The sequence below is a fragment of the Taudactylus pleione genome, unplaced genomic scaffold (assembly GCF_031769625.1).
Source record: "Taudactylus pleione unplaced genomic scaffold, aTauple2 ptg000043l, whole genome shotgun sequence".
NCBI classification, from domain to species: domain Eukaryota; kingdom Metazoa; phylum Chordata; class Amphibia; order Anura; family Myobatrachidae; genus Taudactylus; species Taudactylus pleione.
The window spans coordinates 18,745,631-18,767,035 of NW_028284445.1; the positions used below are offsets into that span (position 1 = coordinate 18,745,631).

A 21,405-nucleotide genomic window follows, 5' to 3' on the forward strand; every position below is an offset into this window, starting at 1 on the left:
AGTGGTTGCCACAAGCATAGTGATTGTTCATCTCTATGCAAAGGAAATGCTGATTTAGAATCCATTTTCCTAAAACGCCTGTGCATATTGAGTGTCAATTTAGATTGAGGATTAGTAATATCTGTGTATATAGTGCTTTACTCCCTGCAGCATGAATGGATTGTTTTAAAATGAGAAATAAAATGATCCCAACCCAATAATTTCCTTACTATGATTCCTCCACAACCACACCACCCACAGAGGCAGGTCTTTCCGCTTGGGTCACAGGTTGACAAGAAACAGAGCCTAAACAATCAAGTCTTCCTTCACTGATGACCCTAATACAATTAATAAGTCAGACACAAAAAAGATAAAAATAATATAAGGTGGGACTAAGGAAAGGTGCTGTGAAGAGTGATTCCAAACACCCATTTCATGACCATAGCAGCACAATCCTAAGAGACAAGGACATTTTTTGGTGGCTTCTCTCTCTCTTCCAGAGGTTAAAACAGCTTGTGTTGAGCGACTATTTGGAGAAATCGTAGGATTCAGAGATAACATCTTTCATCAAGCCATGGATGCTCAGGCGGCTTTCGGGTCTCTTCAGGTGGAGCAAATGATTGATGTTCTTCCACCAAAATACTCATATTGTCAGTATGAAAAATATACCTCTTTATACACAAGCAATGTAGAGACCTTACCTCTTCGAAATTAGGATTTTGTTAGAAGTTGGTTTGCTTTAGGTGATCTATGGAACTGTGACATGTCTCCACATAAGACAAAGGAGACCAACTTAAGAATCACCTCATCTTCTAGTACTGTAAGGTATGGCATATTGATAGAGAAAGCTCAGACCCCCGTGTACCCCAAACACTTTCCTGGCATGTGTGTGATGGCTAGAAGAAAGGTCCAATTTATGGCAATTCATCTTCATATTTGCTACATGTTTAGTCCAACACTTACAGGTTAAGGGTGCGAGAAGAAATAATTTTAGTCGACCTAACAATGCGCTAAAAAGAATAGCTCCGGAAGCTCCCTCCTGGCGCTATCAACAGCGCATTGAATTGAATCGGCCCTATTGATACCATAGAAATTATGCTACTTATACAATAGGACATGTGACCTTCCATATCAATTGTCTCCAAGACTGCTACTTCATCCTCCATAACGTTGGGCCAGTGCTTTTATTTTCACTCATGTATATAGCCCCAATATATTACAAAGTGTTGTACAGAGGATGTTTATTCATTCAGTTCAGTCCCAGCATCAGTGGGGTGGTCAATACTGCGTAACAAACAAACAGGCCAATTAACCTACCAGTGTGTTTCTGGACTTTGGGAGGAAGACAGAGTGCCGGAGGAAGACCACACAACAACACAACATATAACAGACGTCATCCAGGGCAGGATCAAATCAAAATCTGCAGCAATGAAAACCTCAGCCATGATTCCACAATTACTGGGCCTAACCATTGTTAAACTGAACCGAACTATACCCAGAAAAAACTTTGGCAAAGCTTTGCTCAAGTCTCAATAATCTACTTGCTTATTACAATGTTTTATTTGCTGATGGTAGAGCACTAAGCATTAACGTCTATTTATCGCAACTTTGATGGCTGTGCAGCTCGGAAACAGCAAAATTAATACATTTTGGATTACTTAAGGCTACAGGTAAATCTCTAGTCTGATTTTACTTTGGAGTAAACTCATAGTTTTATAGTGTGCCTGCAGCACCTTGATAGACTTGGCTCATGACAAAAGCACCCAGGCCTAGTATTACGTGTATGACATGTGCACTACTTTTGGCTTTATACGAGTCGGCATGGACGCTTACATATGCAGAAGTTTTGGCTGCATTCTCCTTGTCACTGGCATACGTCACTATTACTTTTTTGATTGTGAGTAATGGTTACTAATACAGCAGCTGAGTTTCAATTCACTGTGTTAGTGCAGAGGCCATGTAACGCTCGGGTGCCACAGACATTATACATTTACAGCTATATGACTACTTCAGTACAACACTCCTTACAGATACTTGTGAAACTAAAAGCATTGTTTAAACTACTTATTGTATACTGGTAGGCATCACAAGACTTATGTAACACTGGCATGTCATAGATTGTGGTCTCTGAGAAATTGACCTTAACCAAAACTTTAGGTCGATAGAAGTGCAGGCCAATAATAAAAAGTACTGCATCATGGGACATGCATTAGTATTTATGATTCGGCTACATCAAATGAACATGTTGTAACAGCCGACTGAACATGCCCGATACATAATTAAGGTCAAATGAGGAACTAGTAAACTACCTCGCCCCTAACCTCAGGGTGTCCCCAGTTTCTAAGGTGCAAAATCCCAAGAGGATCATAAAGACTCATTCTGACTTCATGATAATATACAAACATACTTAGGGCAGACAGACTTTTACCACTCTGTAAATCACTGGTAGGGCTAGATCTTGAATACTGAATACAGACACAATCAAACTTTTTATGGGGTGCTCAAAGTTGTCCGCAGCGCAGTGATAAAAACAATTACAAAAATATAGACTAAATACAAAAGGCTAAACATAAACCCATAGTGATCAAACCAAAGATAGTGGAAGGGTAGGGGGGAGTAGAGGGCAGGATAGAGCGAATAAGGTTGATTGTAGAAGCAAGGAATGATGGGTCACAGAGTAGGGAGCATACAGAACCTAATGAGCCTGTCAACCAGCCGTACGCTTAGTGTTCTCCTAGAGAAAAAAAAAAAATAACTCATATGGGAAGACAACAGGGAATTGGTTTTTCTCTGGGCCACAGCATGTATGTGTAACCTTCAAGCCCTTATTCAAAACGCCCAAAGGAGAATTTTTTAAAGAAAAATAAATGAGAAAAGGAGACAATTTACAAAGCTGCCACAATTACACATCTTCAGTTTATATACATATTCGGTATGCAGTACATATACAATCATATATACATACACTATCATGAATACATGCAATCAGAATTATCCTTACCAGTTTAATACAAAACAATACACATACTTTTGTAGATGGAAAATATAAGGCGGCAATTAATCAATGTACAAAAAGATTTGTAGCAGTCAGTGGATAACAAAAGGCAACACCACACAACTAAAAAGTACCAGTTGTGGCGGCTTCTGTGTCTTGACAACAGGTAACAACTCAGACGCACACCCTACATGTGATTAAACGGTACTTACTGTATGCGAATTGCCTGAAACATCTCTAATGGAACAAACATATCAGATCAAACACCGATTATAGATTGAGGGGGGGTGAAAGACACAGGAGTAACCAAATTGTGAAAAAAATATATAAAAACAAATGAATAATAATTGAAATAGCTAATGGACAGTTACATCTCCCATGCTAAAAAAAATAAAAAATATAAAAACACCAAAAAACTCAGAACTGTGAAGATAAATTTAAGAAGTGAATTGAATTGTTTTTGGGGCATAATTGTTTTGCTGATGGGCGCCAGTGTCACGGGCAGCCATTATTTATCACGCCCAAATGCACTGGCATTAGCCTAGTAAAGCAGGTTTTCAGCTAAACCCATGCAATCTACAGGGCGCAATGAGTTTGTGCTCCCAAAAGCCAGACACTCAGGAGGGTGCGAGCATAAATAATGGATGTCCGCAGCAAATGCGCCCAACTGAATAGCTCCCGCCACTCTAGACAGGGGCTGCGGCAGCGTTAAAACCATTGAATTCCCCCCTAATTTGTAGTCTTTCCATAGATACAGATAAGACAATATGGAAACCCCTCCCTTAAACAAAGGCAAAACAGCACTCAAACAAAACTAGAGATGAGCAGTGCTTGGATCTTTCCACCAGGTACGAATCTCAGAACTAGGCAAAATGTCTTCTTTCATGGACATCTCGGCAGAGATGTCCGGTGAAAGATTACCTTTTGCCTCATTCGGAGATCCGAACTTGGCGGGAAGATCCAAGCCCAAAAACGAACCGATCAGCTGGGTATATTCGACCACTAGCTGCCAGACATCGCTGATGAAAACACTCAATGGTTGCTAACCCATCAAAAGGTCAATATTACTTTACATGTAGATGCACCGGAGAAAATCGTGTTTTCTTCCCAGGGTAGAACACTTTGTAACATGGTGGTCAGTGCATGTGAAGTACAATTAAAAGGTGCATGCCTCAGATTCTACTCTGATAAAGTGAAAGAAATAGAAGTTAACGTATTGTCCAGGACAGACAGGCAAAACATCCTCCCACTGTTTGCGCAAAATAGTGGATCGTGCATTTCTCGGAGCGTAGAGGCTCCTTTGCATGGATGGGGTTGTTGACTGCAGATCAACTGTACAATAGATTGTTCTGTATGGTTGTGTTCCATGGATGGAAAGTAAGACGGAAAAACATCTACATTCTCTTTACCTCCAGTACTGACAAACAGGACCGGAAAACTCCATAAAAATATATATGTATCTCTCTGGAAACATAGCGGTACTATTCTTGCACCGTGTGTGTATATCCCCGGGGACAACTACAGATTAAATAAGAGGGGACATACTACAAGTGTGCATGAAAACAGCACAACATAACAGGACTCCACAAATCAGCAGTGTACGGCTGTATGGTCCCAATCATGTCACAGTTGAAAACAATGTATTGTAAAATACACTGAATCTTAGAAGACAATTTTTCATATTTGGACACTCAAATAGAATAAGATTATGCACAGTGATTATGTCAGCAAACTGCCAAGAGATCAATCATTTGAAAGTTATGCAAACTGTAAATTATTATATGGATAAAAGTTCAGTACATCTAACTTCCTGGAGGGGTCCCCGTTGCTATTCAGGTCAAATATACTGTAGCTTCCCCTGAAACACCATCAAGGACCCCTAACACCTGCATTTTCTCTCCATAACAAGCAATGAAACATACAAGCTACAAGACAACAGATATGAGTAATGGCTTTCAAGACAAAATACAAAAAAAAATAAAAAATCATGGCTACAATTGAACTGCACAATTTGCTAAAGGGGGTATCATCATAATGACAATAAATCTTCATACATTTTTGGTAATGCGCCTTTAAATGTGGAACAACAGTAAAAAAATACGATATTAGACGAGAAGCCTTTCAAAAGACAAGTGTTTATGTTCCTATTCTATTCTGGATTCAGATGTCACGACGTCATTGCAGAAAAGACACTTGTATATTACGGCAAATAGAATACATCATTGGTTTTCGGACATGAAAATAACTTTATAAATCTCCTGGGGAACAATTACACCACTGGTTTAGAAAAATAGACCCTTTTCAACGTACTAACTAGATTATTTTTTTACTTAAATGTCTATCTTTTCCCTCTCTTGTTTCCAGCTGGGGGCTTCTTAAGCTGTAGCAGCTGTGATCCGGTTCCAAAACCTGAAGATGAGGGGTTAGACACTCCGAAGGTTAAGCCGGCTGATGCATTGATACCGGGATTGCTGAAGTTAAATCCAGACGTAGAGGAACTGCCAAATCCTTTAGGGAATAAAATACATTTGAAACCATTAATTTAGGTTTCCATTTAAATAACTTCACCCTAGCCAAAATACTAGACACCTTTACCATCACACATTGACATAGTGCATTAGTATGATATGACAGAGGTTAAAGGGAACTCTCAGTTCTAAAAGTTTCACACACATATACATATATATCTATATATATATATATACACACACACACTTACATGTATACATATATACAAAACGTACATGCATACAGACACACAAACATCTTCTTGATCGTACAAGTTTTAAATACAGGGGAAATTAGAAGTCATATAAAAGTTGAATAATCTGTTCTAATACCAAAATCTCTCTGTGCCCAGTGTAGACTCATGCATTACTGTGTGAGACGTTGCCAAGTACTATGCAACTCCATGGGAAGGTGGGTTTTACATGAAACATTTCCTAATGCACATATTTAACTGTCAGGTTCACTTTATACCTTAAAGATAAAATTAAATAATGTACATAAATCCCTAAAACAGGAAGGGGGTGGAGGATTGAAATCGCAATCTCATTAGTCAGTGATCACTTGTACAATTGGAACACATGGCTCAGACATCAAAACGTTCACTAGCGCATAATGTCAGACTTCACAAATCATATGGATGCATACACCAAAATTACATTATACATATGCCAGGAAAGAAACATCCTTTTGAGAGGTTACAAATAATAAGAAAATATATAATATATCATATTCAAGCCTTTTTAATGTAAATGTTGGGCAGCGTTAGATTATTTCTGAAGGAGATCAAAGGGATATTTTAATTGGCACAGCTAGAACTCTCCCATGCTTACCATTAAAGTTCACATAATTATTCAATTCTAATTCAACAATAAAAAATAAAAAAAAAACAGCTTTGGGTGCATAAGCTAGACCAGTGGTTCTCAAACTCAGTCCTCAGGACCCCACACAGTTCATGTTTTCCAGGTTACCTAGCTGGGCACAGGTGTAGTTTTTTTTTTTTTGACCCTACACTGTTTATATTATTCCTTTACCACTGTCAATTTATCTCTACATCACTCTAGTATCTACCATTTTTGAACACCTTCTCATCTGTAAGAATGCTTTATCCTTAATTTAAAATCCTGCAACTTGAACAGCTCTAAACTCATTTTGTTTATTATATAGTCTTGTAGTTGTGCCTTTACATCTACTAACACTGTTCTTCCCTTTATCTGATTTTTAGACATTTTAACTGTACTATTCCTGTCTCACTCTCATCACTACTACTGCTGTTTTCTTCCCCCCCCTAATCCCTCATCTACGCAATGTCTCTTTTCTTCTACCCCCCCTCACTCAGAAGCTACATAATACTTTCCTCTACCACCAGTTCCCATTTCTTTTCTCCCTCCATAGTCTCCTCCACTTTCTCCTCTCCCTCCCTTCATCCCATCTAGTACTCTCCACCGCATCTCCTATAACTCGTAAGGCCTGCACTCTCCCTTTTCTCCAAGTTACACCTCTTCTTCTCAACCCACACCACACTAAACCTCCACCTTGCCCACCACCTGCTGTCACCCTCCCTCAATCTCTGCCCCACACTACAGCAACTCTAACAAACTTCTTCTCTCTCCTGTCTCCTCTGGAAAGCCAGTCCTGTCTATAATCAACAAGTCCCTGTCCATTACGGCTTCATATTCAACTCCTTTAATCTCCTAGCCATCACCAAATTCTGGATTTACCCATCTAACAGCACTTCTCCTTGAGCCATCTCCTTTGGGAGCCTCACATTCTTTCACACTCCCTGGCCTGGAGGTTGCCACAGTGTTGGTGTTGGGGTACTTCTATCATCTGGTCACTCCCACCTACTCTTACCTTCTAAACTCCCCACTTAATTATTTGCATTCAATGCTCATATCAGTTGCATTTTCCAACTTCCTCGTCCCCCTTGCCTTAACTCAAAATTCCATGTTAACTTTGCTTCTTGGCTCCCAACCTTCAAATGGGCTCTCAAGACCCCTTTCTTTCTCAAAGCTTTCCAGCTCTCATCCTAACCCACTACTCCATGTTCCTTCCTCACAATCCAGCCCATCTGTGTAACCCATTTGTCTGCTCCCTCCCCTTTAGAATGTAAGCTCTCACGAGCAGGGCCCTCTTCCCTCATGTGCTTCTCCCTCACTTACTCCTGCTTTAATTTACAACTGCGCCCCACCCTTGGTTGCTGACGCCATGCTGCTTATTTAAGTGTTATGCAGCAATGCATAAATCGTGTATTTGTCCTGCATTGTTTGTACTATTGATAACTGTTTTTCTTGTGTTATCATTTGTCTGTGTACTTGTCTTGTGTGCTCATTTGTTTATGTACTTTGGAAGGCACTGCGGAACCCTTGTGGCGCCATATAAAGGATAATAATAATAGTCATTACTCACTGACACATTTAAAAGATCCACAGGTGGAGCTAATTATTTCACTAGTGATTCTGTGAGGATACCTGCAAAACATGCACTGTTCAGGGACAGAGTTTGAGAACCTGTGAGCTAGACATTCGCCCAAAATATGACTTACCTGGGGTTTGGTATTCCAGCTAATACACAAGGTAACCCCAATGTGGACCGATGACATCATCCTTACTCTTTATGTGGCAAATGTGAGCAGTCTAACTAGCAGTCCACAGCAGACATATAAATAATGCTAGACCCCAAGGAAGGCAAAAGTTTGAATGGATTATTTTAATTATGAAACTACACCCAAAGCTAAAAATTCTGTGCTTTTTTTTTTTTTTTTTTAAATTGTAACGGTATCCTTTACTATAGAGTTCTGGAGAAACATGCTGATGCCTGCAGATTAGATTTACATGGAATTCTCCTTTAATACTACATTGAAGCAATCACAAAATGTTTGCAGCTATTAGTGTGCAGGGTTGAACTGATCAGCAGATGAATGTTACATATAAATCTTTATCTTAAGTGCAGTATGAATAATGTGACTTGTCTATTAAATATACAGGTTCAGTCTCCCATATCCAAAATGCTTGGGACCAGGGATTTTGGATATATGAATATTCCATATTTTACAATAATTGCATACCATAATGAAATATCTTAGGAATTGGACCCAAATCTAAACACAGAATGCATTTATGTTTTATATACACCTTATATACACAGCCTGAAGGTAATTTAATACAATAATTTTGTGGCTCAAACAAAGTGTGTGTACATACATGAAATTCATTTAAGTCTCATATACACCTTATACACAAAGCCTGAAGGCAATTTTATACGTTAAGGCATAAAATAATTAAAAAATTAAGTTTGTGTACATTTAACCAATCAAAAAGCAAAGGTTTCACTGTCTCAGCCATGCTAAAAAAAATCCGTATTTCGGAATATTTGGATATGGGAGACTCAACCTGTAATAAAATATACACTCAGGGACACTTTATTAGGAACACCTTTTTAGTATACATTAGGTCTCCTCTGATCACAGAAAAGCCTATATTCTTTATGGTATGGATTCGTTAAGGTGACATATTGACAGGATGACCTCACACAGTTCCTGCAAAATTTGCCGGCTGTTAATCGGACATTCCACAACATCCCAAATGTGCTCTATTAGATTCGGATCTGGCAACTGTGGAGGCCATTGGAGTACACTGAACTCATTATGTCCTTGGAACTTTTTTGAGATGCCGTGTGCTTTGTGATATGGTGCGTTATACTGCTGGAAGTAGCCATTAGAAGATAGGGGGATAGATACTAGCGCTATATAAATAAATGTCAACAACTACAATAATAGACTGTGGCCATAAAGAGATGCTGACAATCAGCAACTATAGTCAGGTAGGCAGTGGCATTTAAACAATGCCCAGTTGGTATTAAAGGTGTCTAATGTATACCAAGTTAACATTCCCCATGCTATTATAATGAACCATTAACTAAAGGCAGAATGGATCCATGGAGATCCAGGTTGTTTATGCAAAATTGTGAACCTAGCATCTGAATGTCGCAGCAGAAATTAAGAACCATCAGACCAGACAATGTTTTTCCAATCGTCATCTGTCTTGCTTTGGTAAGACCTGTTCCCAATGTAGCCTCCATTTCCTGTTCTTAGCAGACAGGTGTAATCTATATACTGCAAGCAGTGCGTTCAGAGATGTTCTTCTGCATAATAGTTGGTTATTGAGTTAAGGTCTCCTTCCTGTCAGCTTTAACCACTCCGACCATTCTCCTCTGACATCTCTAATTGATCAAGTATTTTCACCCATAGAACTGCCACGCACTCTGCTTTTTTTGTTTTGCGCACCATTGTCCGTAAATTCTACAGACTTATGTGTGAAACTCTCAGGAGGAGATCAGCAGTTACGGCAACACTCAAACACTGTCTGACACAATGAATCCGCAGTCTAAGTCACATAGATCAACATTTCTTCCCATTTTGAACAACAACTGAACTACTTGACCATGTCTGCATGCTTTTATGCACTGAGTTGCTGTCACATGACAGCTATGTGTACAGGTGGACCTAACAAAATGGTCACAGAGTGTATATAGAGGCAGAAACCAGCAAAAAGTTGATTTTTGTGAGGTTGAACAACGCGGTTACTCTGCATGTTGCTTTTCAACATCCACACACACATACCCAGGCATCTATGTATACAAACCTGCACTGAGGCTTCCTGAGGGTTTACTTGCTGTCCCAAAGCCAAAAGAGGAGGCGCCTGTGGTGTTACCTCCAAAAGCAGAACTACTTCCAAATCCTAGTAGGACAGTATTAGATAAAACACATGTAATATAAGTTGTAACACACAATATTCCACTAAAATGAGTATGCCTTATCTAATTTACAGACTGCTCCTTCAAAAATCCTTACTTCTACCTTTAGGGAATTACACTATATATTAACCCTAGAAAGCTAACCATGGCTCTGACGCACCCGGCCATTTCTAACTCTCCAATAAAGAACATAGTAACAACTGGGTAATCATTTGTTCCGATTGTATTTTAATGGAAAAAAAAAAATTTAATTTCTTGCTTAGAACAAAAAAGCAGCTATGTAATGTACCAGTGTTCAATAAATTTTATTTCTATGGATACTAAGGATCATTCATCTTATGGGTATCACAGACCCAGGTGAGCTGTTGTAGGTTAGCTTTCTAGGGGTAAATAAACTTTGTAGCATTTATAATAAAGGGTTATTTGCACTTTAGCTTTCTATACATTAAAGGAAATCATTATATATATATATATATATATATATATATATATATATATATATATATATATATATATATATGGGTCGATCCATGCCAAATCATCACAGAAAACTTAACTTTTCAGCCCAACCGTCTCAGATTTTCATGAAGTTTGGTAGGACAATAGATGACAAAGTAACTGTCATAAGTAGCATAATAATGACTTCACGCAGGATTTCTGCCACTGTATGCGCGCAACCTCAGGCATTCGGCCGTCGCTGCAATGGCTTAAATATGCATGACCCTAAAACACCTGCGTTTGCCCGACCACCCCCCACAAACGACACTTCCTGTCAATCACTGTGCTCTGGGTTTGCGTAGCCTCTGCAAACGCAGTTCCCATCACAGTAGCTAGTTCGCGCACGCATGCGCAGTACGCAACAATCGGACGATTGCGTGCATCTGCATCTATGCGTTCCTTGCTGTATCAGGCCCTGAGTGTTGCAAACCATTGATGGTTCACCATAGATTGTTATTGTACCATCGATGGCACCATCGATGGAAAACCACAGATGGCCATCCCTAAAACACAGAGAGGACAATACAAGACAAGTCTGAACTTGCCAGTTGCATGGTTAGTGCAAGAAGGGTTCTACTTAATATTTTTATTACTCCTGTTTCCAAAGGCTTCCCAAAATGAAACTTATACCAAAGAGAGTTTGTATTTAAGTGTACAACATACTTTATGTATAAGAAACTTAAACATATACTCTAAATAATTAAGGTCAAAGGTGACCTTGAAATGTAAAAGTCAATATTTAAATATAAAACAATTTTTTATGAAAACTATGGTCCATTAGCTTCAAAACAAGGACCAACATGAAAGTTCTACCACAAAGTTACGATTTGTGTCATCTATCATCCTACCAAATTTCATGAAAATCCGAGATGGTCGTGTTGGAAGCTGCGATGATTTGGCAAGGAATGACCCATATTAAAATATATATAATAAATAAAAATTCTAAACACAATATATGTAATCATTAATATGAGTACTCTTGGCCATACTAAAATTGGCTACACTCATTCAATACCCTATACTACCTTTATAGTTGTAAAAACAAAGCTACTGTAAATTACGACAGTTCCAGCACAAGATTCTTTTAAAACTGAATCTATATTTTAAAAGTATTAATTTTAATGTTAGGAATAAGCAACACTTTGGAGGTACAAACAGTAGTATTAGGTTTTTGTTTAAATCCAAAGACGTGCTGGAAATTGTCATGTTAGGAGTTTAAAATGCATAGTCCCCACTCAACAGAAAGAAAAAAAAGGGCGGGGGGGTAAATAAACCCCTTTTATATAGCTATAACTACATTGCAACAGCACATTATCTAAAATAGCCTGTTTCTTCTGATATCATCGATTAAACTAACAAAAGATCAACCAACTATGGGCCTAATTCAGAGATGTATGCAAACCTGATGGATTACGTACATCTCCGATGGTGCAAGATCTGGGAATGAACAGCCGCCTCACTGCGCATGTGCAGATTTCATTCTGCGAGAACATTCGCAGCGCCCTGCATTCATCAGTTTGGAGGCGGCGACAGGCAGAATCACAGAAAACAGGGGCGTGTTGCCCTTGTTACTAAGCGTGCAGAAACCAGTGGCTGCTTCCGTAGATGCAGCTTCACTAGCTTCAGCTGCATGAATTCCCGGGTCATCCTGAATAAATTGAGGGTTACTCAGATGACCGATGGTCATGCAGAGGATTCAATGCTGCATCTCCGTATGCAGCAGCGGATCAGAGAAGCCAGCAGGAGCAGTCTTTGCACAAGATGCCTCCTGCATTATCATATTATCAAGCAGCTGCTGTGTGATTACCGTACACCTCTAAACAAGGCCCTATTATATAGTAACACACAATAACCCCCAACAGATTTATCATTTGCTGCACACGATTATCAGCTAACCTTGACAATATGATACTCTAACAAATGTACATTGCACGCTTCACATAGTTTAGGGTAAAATAATGTTACCATCAGTGATCATGTACATGCTAATCCCTGGCCATGCTAGCCATCACAGTGCTGACAGAATGAGGTAATGCAGAGGGTCTTAAACATGCTGGAACAATGGAGAGAGATGGAGGCAATATCCTTAGAGGAAATTAATGTTAATGTATTATCTAGTTGCTTACAGGCTGTAATGAATATGAAGGTTACGCTGGCTAGCTGATTTAGTCCCCTTGCACGCTAAATGTATACATTTTTATACTCGCTTCCCTGTGTCACCAATATTATCTGATGTATTTTTGATGGCATATAGAGAAATTAAGAAAATTACGCTCCTAAATGACTTTGGTCTTTAGATTACCCCTGGTGAGTAAAGGTGCCCACACACACAGCGATCTGCACACGATCCCACGATGTGTGCGATTTCCCCTAAACTCTCCCCCGGCAGCTCCCCGGCAATCCTACTCACAATTTGGAGTAAAAATGTCCAATCTGACTTAAGATCTAACGTGCATCCAGTGCAGTGTGTCCCAGATTGGGGACACACTGATCTCTAGAGCACGGCAGATCTGAAGATGTGATATACGACGAGCGGGGCCGCGCATTGCCATCGTGATCGTGACAATTCGTCGAAATCGGGTAAAATATCGCTGTGTGTGTGGACAGCTTAACAGCTATGGGGGCTCCTATGTGTGGGTCTACTGCAGAGAAGGAAAAATTCTACAGGACTCATTCAAAACTTTGCCTCTACTTTTCCGTTTTACACTCTATAATGTTAGATTAGGAGGTAGTCTATTTCAAGAAGATATTCAAGGCAACAATACACAGTTAAAAATAAAATGAGGCTGTAAAACGTCTGATGAAACTATACAATTTTTTTTTTTTTTAAAGAATATTTTTCTAAAATGTTAAAGAATTTCACAAATTCATCCCCTTGATCAAAGGACACAATCAGATTCAACGCAGTCTCATTCTACTTAATTATCTAGCACCTCCTAGAAGACAATAGCTAGAATCTGATAGGTTGCTATGGGCAACATTTCCACTTCTAAAAACCTGCATTTTACTAAATATACCCCATGGAATGACCTGCAGGAACTACCACGGAGCGCTCGTGCCTGTTCTAAGGATCAAAGTCCGCAATATATATGTGGATTGGTTAAGAACTGCAGCAAAGACCGGTTACATGGGAACAGATTTGCCAGTTAAACCATAAAGCCCCCAGGAAGAACAAAATAAAAATATAGTTGGATAACCAGAAAAGGTGCTTAAACCTGCGTTAGGTACTGAAAGAGCAGAAACACATTGCAGTGAAGCAGAAAGAATGACAAAAGTAAAATGGCTTTCACATTAATATTCTAGGTAGAGCCCTTGGACAATTATAACCAAAAATGACCATATTCCATAAACAATTTGGACAAGTTCCCAGGATATCCGACCAAAAAGTAGAACACAAGTTGTTTCACACAGAAGCTCTACTGGTAATATGAACAATAAGTTTGTGAAAATATTGGCGGTAAAAGTTGAGATGGAGGGAGACGCAATCTTCTGATACATGGAGACGTTCTCCCAGTAATCCCATTTAACTTCATAACCGACATTTAATATTGTAATGTCCAGTTACATACCAGATGCACTAGGAATAACCTTGTGATTATATAACCTATACTGGACAGCACAGACGGTGTAATGATTAGCATTACTGCCTCACAGCACAGAGGTTGTGGGTTCGATTCCCACCACGTCCCTAACTGTGTGGAGTTTGCGTGGGTTTCCTCCGGGTGCTCCGGTTTCCTCCCACACTCCAAAAATATACTGGTAGGTTAATTTGCTCCCAACAAAATGAACCCTACTGTGCATGTGACAGGCAATATAGACTGTAAGCTCCACTGGGGCAGGGAAATGTCCTCTATAAAGCACTGCGGAATATGTGCGCTATATAAATAACTGGTAATAAACAAGACTGGGGAAATTTATATTGCTTTCTTTCAGAAGACTAAGGGCTTTTTGTACCATAGTCGTGTATATATTTTGTTGTATGTTCACTGAATTGGACAATGCAAAATAAAAAAATACCCCCCCCCCCCCCAACACCCTCTTTCCATAGATGACTTTCAGCAAATTAGTGTAACCTTGGAAATTTAAACTAAGTTTTTAATTCAGCCACTATGAGTACAATTACATGTGTTGCCTTATTACTTAGGGGACCTATACTGGATCATCTCTTTATTAAATCAATGGTGATGTCACAATCATCAACAGTTTCCCACAGCAACCACAACACAAGCTTTACACTTCTACTGAGCTCTGGGCACCACAGATCACATACCCGTGCCCACAGAAGGAGGCGGTCACTGGCAACCTTACTTCCAGTATGATGGGTGGAGAAAGACTCCTGAAAGCAGTTTATTTAACAAAACAGGTATATGCCCCTTAAAATAAAGGCTGGCACAACAGCGACATGATCTACCAGGGCCTGGGCAGGAATGGGGTGCATCAGTAGCACCCAGTCTCATAACAAAAGCAAACATGTAAAAAACTACTCTTATTTTAAAATGTGTTTCAAGACTTGTATTTTACAGTAAGTGGTGCTTTAATGTCTAAAATGAAGAATGACATGGGGACAGGGACACGTAGCTTTTAATAGTAAAAGTACCATCATATTAAGAGGGAGGGAATATAGAGTCTATTAATTTCTAAATTAAATAAACTCATAACTAGTTACAGTACTGTATGTGATATTATACTACGTCCAGTGTAACATCATGAAACTATAATACCAGCACATAGCATTGTTGGACATGGAAGCTCTTCCAGCTCATTGCTGTGTGAGGCCGGCCAGCTCTAAATGCAGCTTTGTACTAAAAGAACTTTAAAGAGCATTTGTATAGCAAAACCACATGTTTGAGAGTAATAAAAGGATCCTGAAAGTTTGTCCCAATTGTTAAAACCCAACCCAGCAATCACAATACAGGACAGTGCAGCTGAATTATATAGACAGTCAAGTTTTAAAACAGCTGACAATAGTTACAAACACCACGGTCACTAAAGAATTTATTACAGTGTAAGGTTTTTGTTTTTTTTTATCTTGGCTCTGACGAATACATCACCAATATTGAGGCGCCTAAACCTAACTCCATAATTGTGACTGCAAAACAAATAAATGTGCAGCGTCTGCACATATGTATACGGTGTATAAGAAAGATTCACCCCCTATGGCATTTCTCACATTTTATTCTCCAGCATCATGGAATAAACAGAATTTGTGATTTCTGATCACTACATGACACAGGTTTGTATGTGAGGCTTCAGAACCATGTGTACCTTACCAGCTGTCTATTGGGTAAGCCTCTGCCAGCTTTTTACATCTGAACACTATATATGGGCCTTATTCAGAGACGTATGCAACCCCGATGTTTTGCGATCTGGGCAGGGCCTGTACTGCGCAGGTGCAGATCAGTGTCTGCGACAATGGCCGCAGTGCCACCCTATCATTGAAATGCTGCACCCATTTGGTGGCGGGGAAGGGGTGTCAAGGGTTAGCCTCCCAGAAAATGGGGGCGTGTCTTCCCCCTTTTTACTGGGTGAGCCAAAGCCAGTGGCTGTGTCCTTGGACGCAGCTTCACAGGCCCCGGAACATACACGGACATCCTAGGTAACCTGAGGGTTACTCAGATGAAAGATGGTCACACAGTTGATCCAATGGCTGCATCTCCGTACGCAGCATCAAACCAGAGAAGCTGGCAGTAGGCGTCTTATTACTTAAGACGCCTCCCACGGCTTTTGTATGCTGTAACAAAGACACAGTGGCTGTGCTACAGCGCCCATCTCTGAATCATGCCCTATGGCCACTCTTCTTCATAGCTTCTCAGGGTCCCTCAGGTTGGATATAGCCAATAGAACAGCAATTTCCAAATCCTTCCACGGATTCTTTCTGGGGCTTAGATGTGCAGTTCTAGTGGGGCTCACTAGGACATTTCCTTTCTTTGTACAATGTGGCTCTTGCTGTATGGCTTTGGTTCGTTGTGCTCCTGAAATATAAATGTCCACCCTGGTCCTGGTCTCTGCAGCAGCTTCTTCTAAGGATGGACTCATCCTCCTACATCACTTTGTCCTCTGTTCTGACAAATTTCATAGCCCCCATAGCACTATACTCTCACCACAATGTATAGATGATGTCCCTGGGATGACGCATAGAGCTCCTTGGGTTGAGACAATTTGTTTTGGCGATCTTGTTCTCACTTAGACGGTAGAATCTTCTGATACTTGGTTTATGGGTGTCCCCTAAGCACTAGGTATATAACTGGGTGAGATTTTGTGTGTTTTTTCGTCATTTATGATTTTCTTTTTGCCGCTCTCCCATAAAATACAGATGAAGTAACCAAGCTACCGCTATCCCATGGATAGACACTGCCATACATCTCTCCCCAACAAGTGCTCTTCTTGCATGGACTTTCAGGTTTAGAGGATAAACTAATGTAAACAAATTCTCTCCATGCTTGATGGGCAGGACTGTTCAAATAAATATTAAAAGTCTTTGAACAGCATCAATCAGGGAAAATGCATTACAATCACAATTTCTCTAACTTGCTTTGACGTTTATTTGACCTTGACGTTTATTTGACCTTCAAAATGAAGCTTGTGTGGGACTGCACTAATAAACCGTGGTACCTCTCACAGGACGGTCTATTTTTATATCAATCAAAACACTTTAATTGTACCCAGGAGTCCAATCAATTACATAACCTTTGAAGGCAACTAATAGCAAAAGGTTTTACTTAGGTGTCTCTTAGCAAAATACGTAAATACTTTTTGACCTTATTTTGTCATACCCAAATAATTCCTATTTGATTCCATGGCGTACGATGATAAATGTGAAACATGCCACAGGTGTGAATACTTTTTATAGTTACTGCATATCACCAGAATGGTCAGAGTATGTATATGCACCAATAACCTTTACATTATTAGATAAACAGAGTGTGGGATTTGTGAAAGGTGAATTCTAGAACAAGCTCCGGTGCTGTGTACACAGCGAGTTATCACTTAAAATCTTATGGGCAGCAACTGGTTGGAACTCTACAAAAATCCATTTAAATCGCTTCTGACCTATGGGCAGAGATGCAAGAAAGGACAAAAATGTGACACTGTATTAACAATTTAAGTGAAAGCCATGAAAAAGGACTGGATCACATGGAGTGCGATTAGCTTAGCAGAGAATTAGTAAATGAGCAGCAAGGTGTGGGAGAAGATAGATCTGTAGGAGTGCCCACAAGCAGGCTGATCACACAACTCAAGCCAAGAACAGAGCAACAGGGTAACTTAATTTCACTAAAACAGACGAGACCCGGCTGTTTGCTCCTCCAGCTGGATCTCCCCTGACCACATTATCTTTCAGCCACATTTTCCTCCATGTTTAATAACAATCCTATCTGTGTCAACAGAGTCGTTATCTGGTATTGGGGAAGGTTTGAGGGAACACGCTGACCTATGAGGCCAACTGTGCAATATCAGCTGTGATATCACAATGTGCAAAGTCCCTCTAAGACTAAAAGTTACCGTTTATGTAATAGGTAAAGACAAATGCATATATGAGATTTCAACGTGTGCATTATTTAATAGAAACTCAGAAATGTGGTTATTTAGTTTACAAGCAACATAATTTTTTAATTATTTTTTTTTACATTAGTTTTTAAATAACCAAGTGGGAATTATAGGACAATACTGAAGCCCAGTGCATAGAACAGGCTCTGCTTTGGGTGTAGCCAGGACTGTACCTCCCTTCATAATAAAACTACAGTTCAGAGAGTGGAACAGAACAGCTTTCCTGGAACATTATAATGAAAAACACACCGCTGTTTGTTTCTGATTACAGACTCACACAATAAATGTTCTATTTAAAGAGTAATCTTTATAGACTGATATTTTGGTTTCATATTGCTTTTATATTATTTTGAGAACATTTTTAAAAAGGCCCAATAAACCACAATTCAGATTTCACATGATCACAGGAATCCTTGTAAGACTGAAAATCATTTGCTACCATAATGAATGTATAAAAACATAAAAAAGTACCTCCAAGATTTGATGAGCCCAAGCCAGCTGGCTGCAGAGCAGTACTCATAGCTGAGCCGAATGGTGCTCCAAAACCCACTCCCAGTGTAGGCCGAGGCCCTAGTATGAAAAGTAAAAACAAAACAAACAAACAAAAAAAAAAAAAAAGACACCAAAAAAACAAAAACAAAAAAAAAAAAACTTTCCTTACTTGAAAAATTAAAGGAAAACTTAAAAGCAGAGAGGTAACACCAACTGAGAAAACCATACAGGCCACACTCCCATTCCTTCCACATTGAGGTTCCTGACATTTTAAAGAGAGACTAGCTAAGGTAGGAGATTACAGTTACACTGTAATATAAAGAACACAACAATAGTATATTGTTTATTGAATTTATTTTTCAGTTTCAGCAAATCAATTAAATGGTAACATGACAATTCAATCGTTTTCACACACAGACTGGCAGCGGGGAATCTGGAAACGTTGGGGGTAATTACATAAGTCAAATGTAGGAAAATCGATAGTTTATATATCGGGTTGTGTACTGAAACATGGTTCTAGCCAAATCTAGCACCCGAGGGGTGACAAAAGATGTTGTTTCGGTACAATTAGTCTGAGTCAGAAGGTGTTGGCTAGGAAACACAAAAATACAGTAGTTCGCTTACAAAAATGTGGTTCTATTAGGAAAAAAAATGCTAACAAAAAATCCCAGATATTTCTTTATATATGCAATTGGTTTAGGTCACAAATCTTTTTATTTACCATATGCTATCATTAGATAGGAGGTATCAGCACAGATACAGTCCAAGCAATCCAGTCTTTTATCCACTTGATGAACAACCAGATTGCAAGGGGCCTGGGTAATTCCTCGTACACACTCTTGTGGTCAACTGTTGGCCAGATCTCTGGACCTGTCTGATCCGACTTTTGTCAGTTGTGGGCCAGAAACAAAGTTGAACCATTTTAATCTAGATACAACAGAACTGGCCAACAAAACTGGCCAACAAAATAGCCACAACATGTGATCATCTGTATACATGTAAGCACTATTTCTTTTTGGATTCACATTTTATTAGCAATCATACACTTGTTCCTAAAGCATATATTAAAGACACAACAAACCCATATGATGCATTGGTTATTTGAATGTATAACATTGAGCTATGATCATAGCATACTACCGTAACAGACAAAAATCTTTGTTCTTCCATGTTCAAAACAGAAATGTTTTTTTTAAAGTACACAACATAAAATAATTTCAAGCACAAAAAAAGGTTTGCGTTCTGCACAGATTCAGTCTTCTCTCACTGAACAAAAAAGTTTTGGAAATATCCCTATCCAGTGACATCTTGTTAAGAAAAAGACAAACTGTTTTAAGCAGTGTGGTACAAAATTACTTATGGTGCATACACACGGTCAGATTTTTCCTTCAGATATGAACGATAACGATTTAAAAATCGTTCAGTCGTTCATATCTGAAGGAAAATCTGACATATCTGATATGCCTGAACGATGTACGATGTACGATGAACGATGTACGATGCGCGTTCCCGTCTGTCAGATAATGATATCGGATATCTGATGTGTTTGCAGTCAGACTTGGACAATTCCATTCATTTTAATGCAGTCAAAAATCGTTCAATCGTTCAAAACTTTAGTAAAATCGTTCAATCGTTCATCTGACAAATCTGACCGTGTGTATATGCTCCAATACAGTAGTTCAGGAGCAAAGGAAAATCGCTACACTGAAAATGAAGCACCAACAGAATAATGTTTTAGAAGCTGTGGCTATCCAAGATTTGTCCAGTCCTGTAGCTGATGACATACTCCTGTCGAATTAAGATAACTTTGCAGTATAAAATAGGTCACTGTTCTAGAAAGAAATTTACAAAAGATCAATAAAAGCGGGGAGGGGAGTGGGGGGTGGTAGCCATTTCACGTGACAGCTTCTCAATGCTATCCATATGGCAGCCAGGAAGATTTATTGCTAATGGAAAGCATTTATCCTTTAATAAAGAGATTTTTTTTTTTACTAATCTATATCTAATTTTTCTTTTTTATCCAAATCTTATACTAGAAGTCAAAGTGTGAGCTTCCAGAATATCCCATTAGAAGTCCAGCAAAGCATAGGTGCAAGGTTTAAGGGGTCCTGGACTGTACTACATTTTTTTATTCTTAGCAATGCAACATTTTTTTTTTGTTAGAAAGCTGACAATTTAAAAAGAAAATTCTTCTTTTTAGGTCATATTGATAAACATGCACCAAAGATTCTGCAGCAATTGCTCCCAAGGAATATTTATCTTGAACCTATTGCTGGGAACACACTAAGCGATAGATCATTCGTACAGCTTACTAACAATATATTGTTAAGTGTGACAGCACTTGTAAGCATGTATGATGACTGGTTAAGTGCGCTAGCTTACCAAATCGATCGCTTGGTACGCGGGGACGGTCGGTAGACATACTACTGACATTTAGCTCCTAGTAACAATAATTTGTAATATTTTCAGCCCTTGGCTGGACTATGAGAGTGTACATCACCTACAACCAATGAAGGCACCAAAATATTTAGGGCGGAGACAAAAGCAGCCAATCAAATACAGGAATTGCACAATAGAAATAGATTAAATGATATATTGGGGGACCTAGCATCTAAAGAGCGGTTTCAGTTGCAGCG

General features: G+C 39.2%; 1 protein-coding gene across 2 annotated transcripts in view; it reads right to left on the reverse strand.

Annotated features, from left to right (window-relative positions):
* Nucleotides 1-2,876: 2,876 nt before the first annotated feature.
* Nucleotides 2,877-21,405, reverse strand: part of NUP58 (nucleoporin 58) — a 107,353-nt gene continuing 88,824 nt past the window's right edge. Inside the window, exons 13-15 of one of the 2 annotated variants that reach the window (XM_088460287.1) lie at nt 18,749-18,847; nt 10,123-10,218; nt 2,877-5,482 (exon numbers count right to left, since the gene is read on the reverse strand). In XM_088460287.1, coding sequence (XP_088316413.1) covers nt 5,313-5,482; nt 10,123-10,218; nt 18,749-18,847 — 365 coding nt within the window. In that variant the 3' untranslated portion in view covers nt 2,877-5,312. The remainder of the gene's footprint in view (nt 5,483-10,122; nt 10,219-18,748; nt 18,848-21,405) is intronic. The other variant, XM_088460288.1, reaches the window with a different exon arrangement.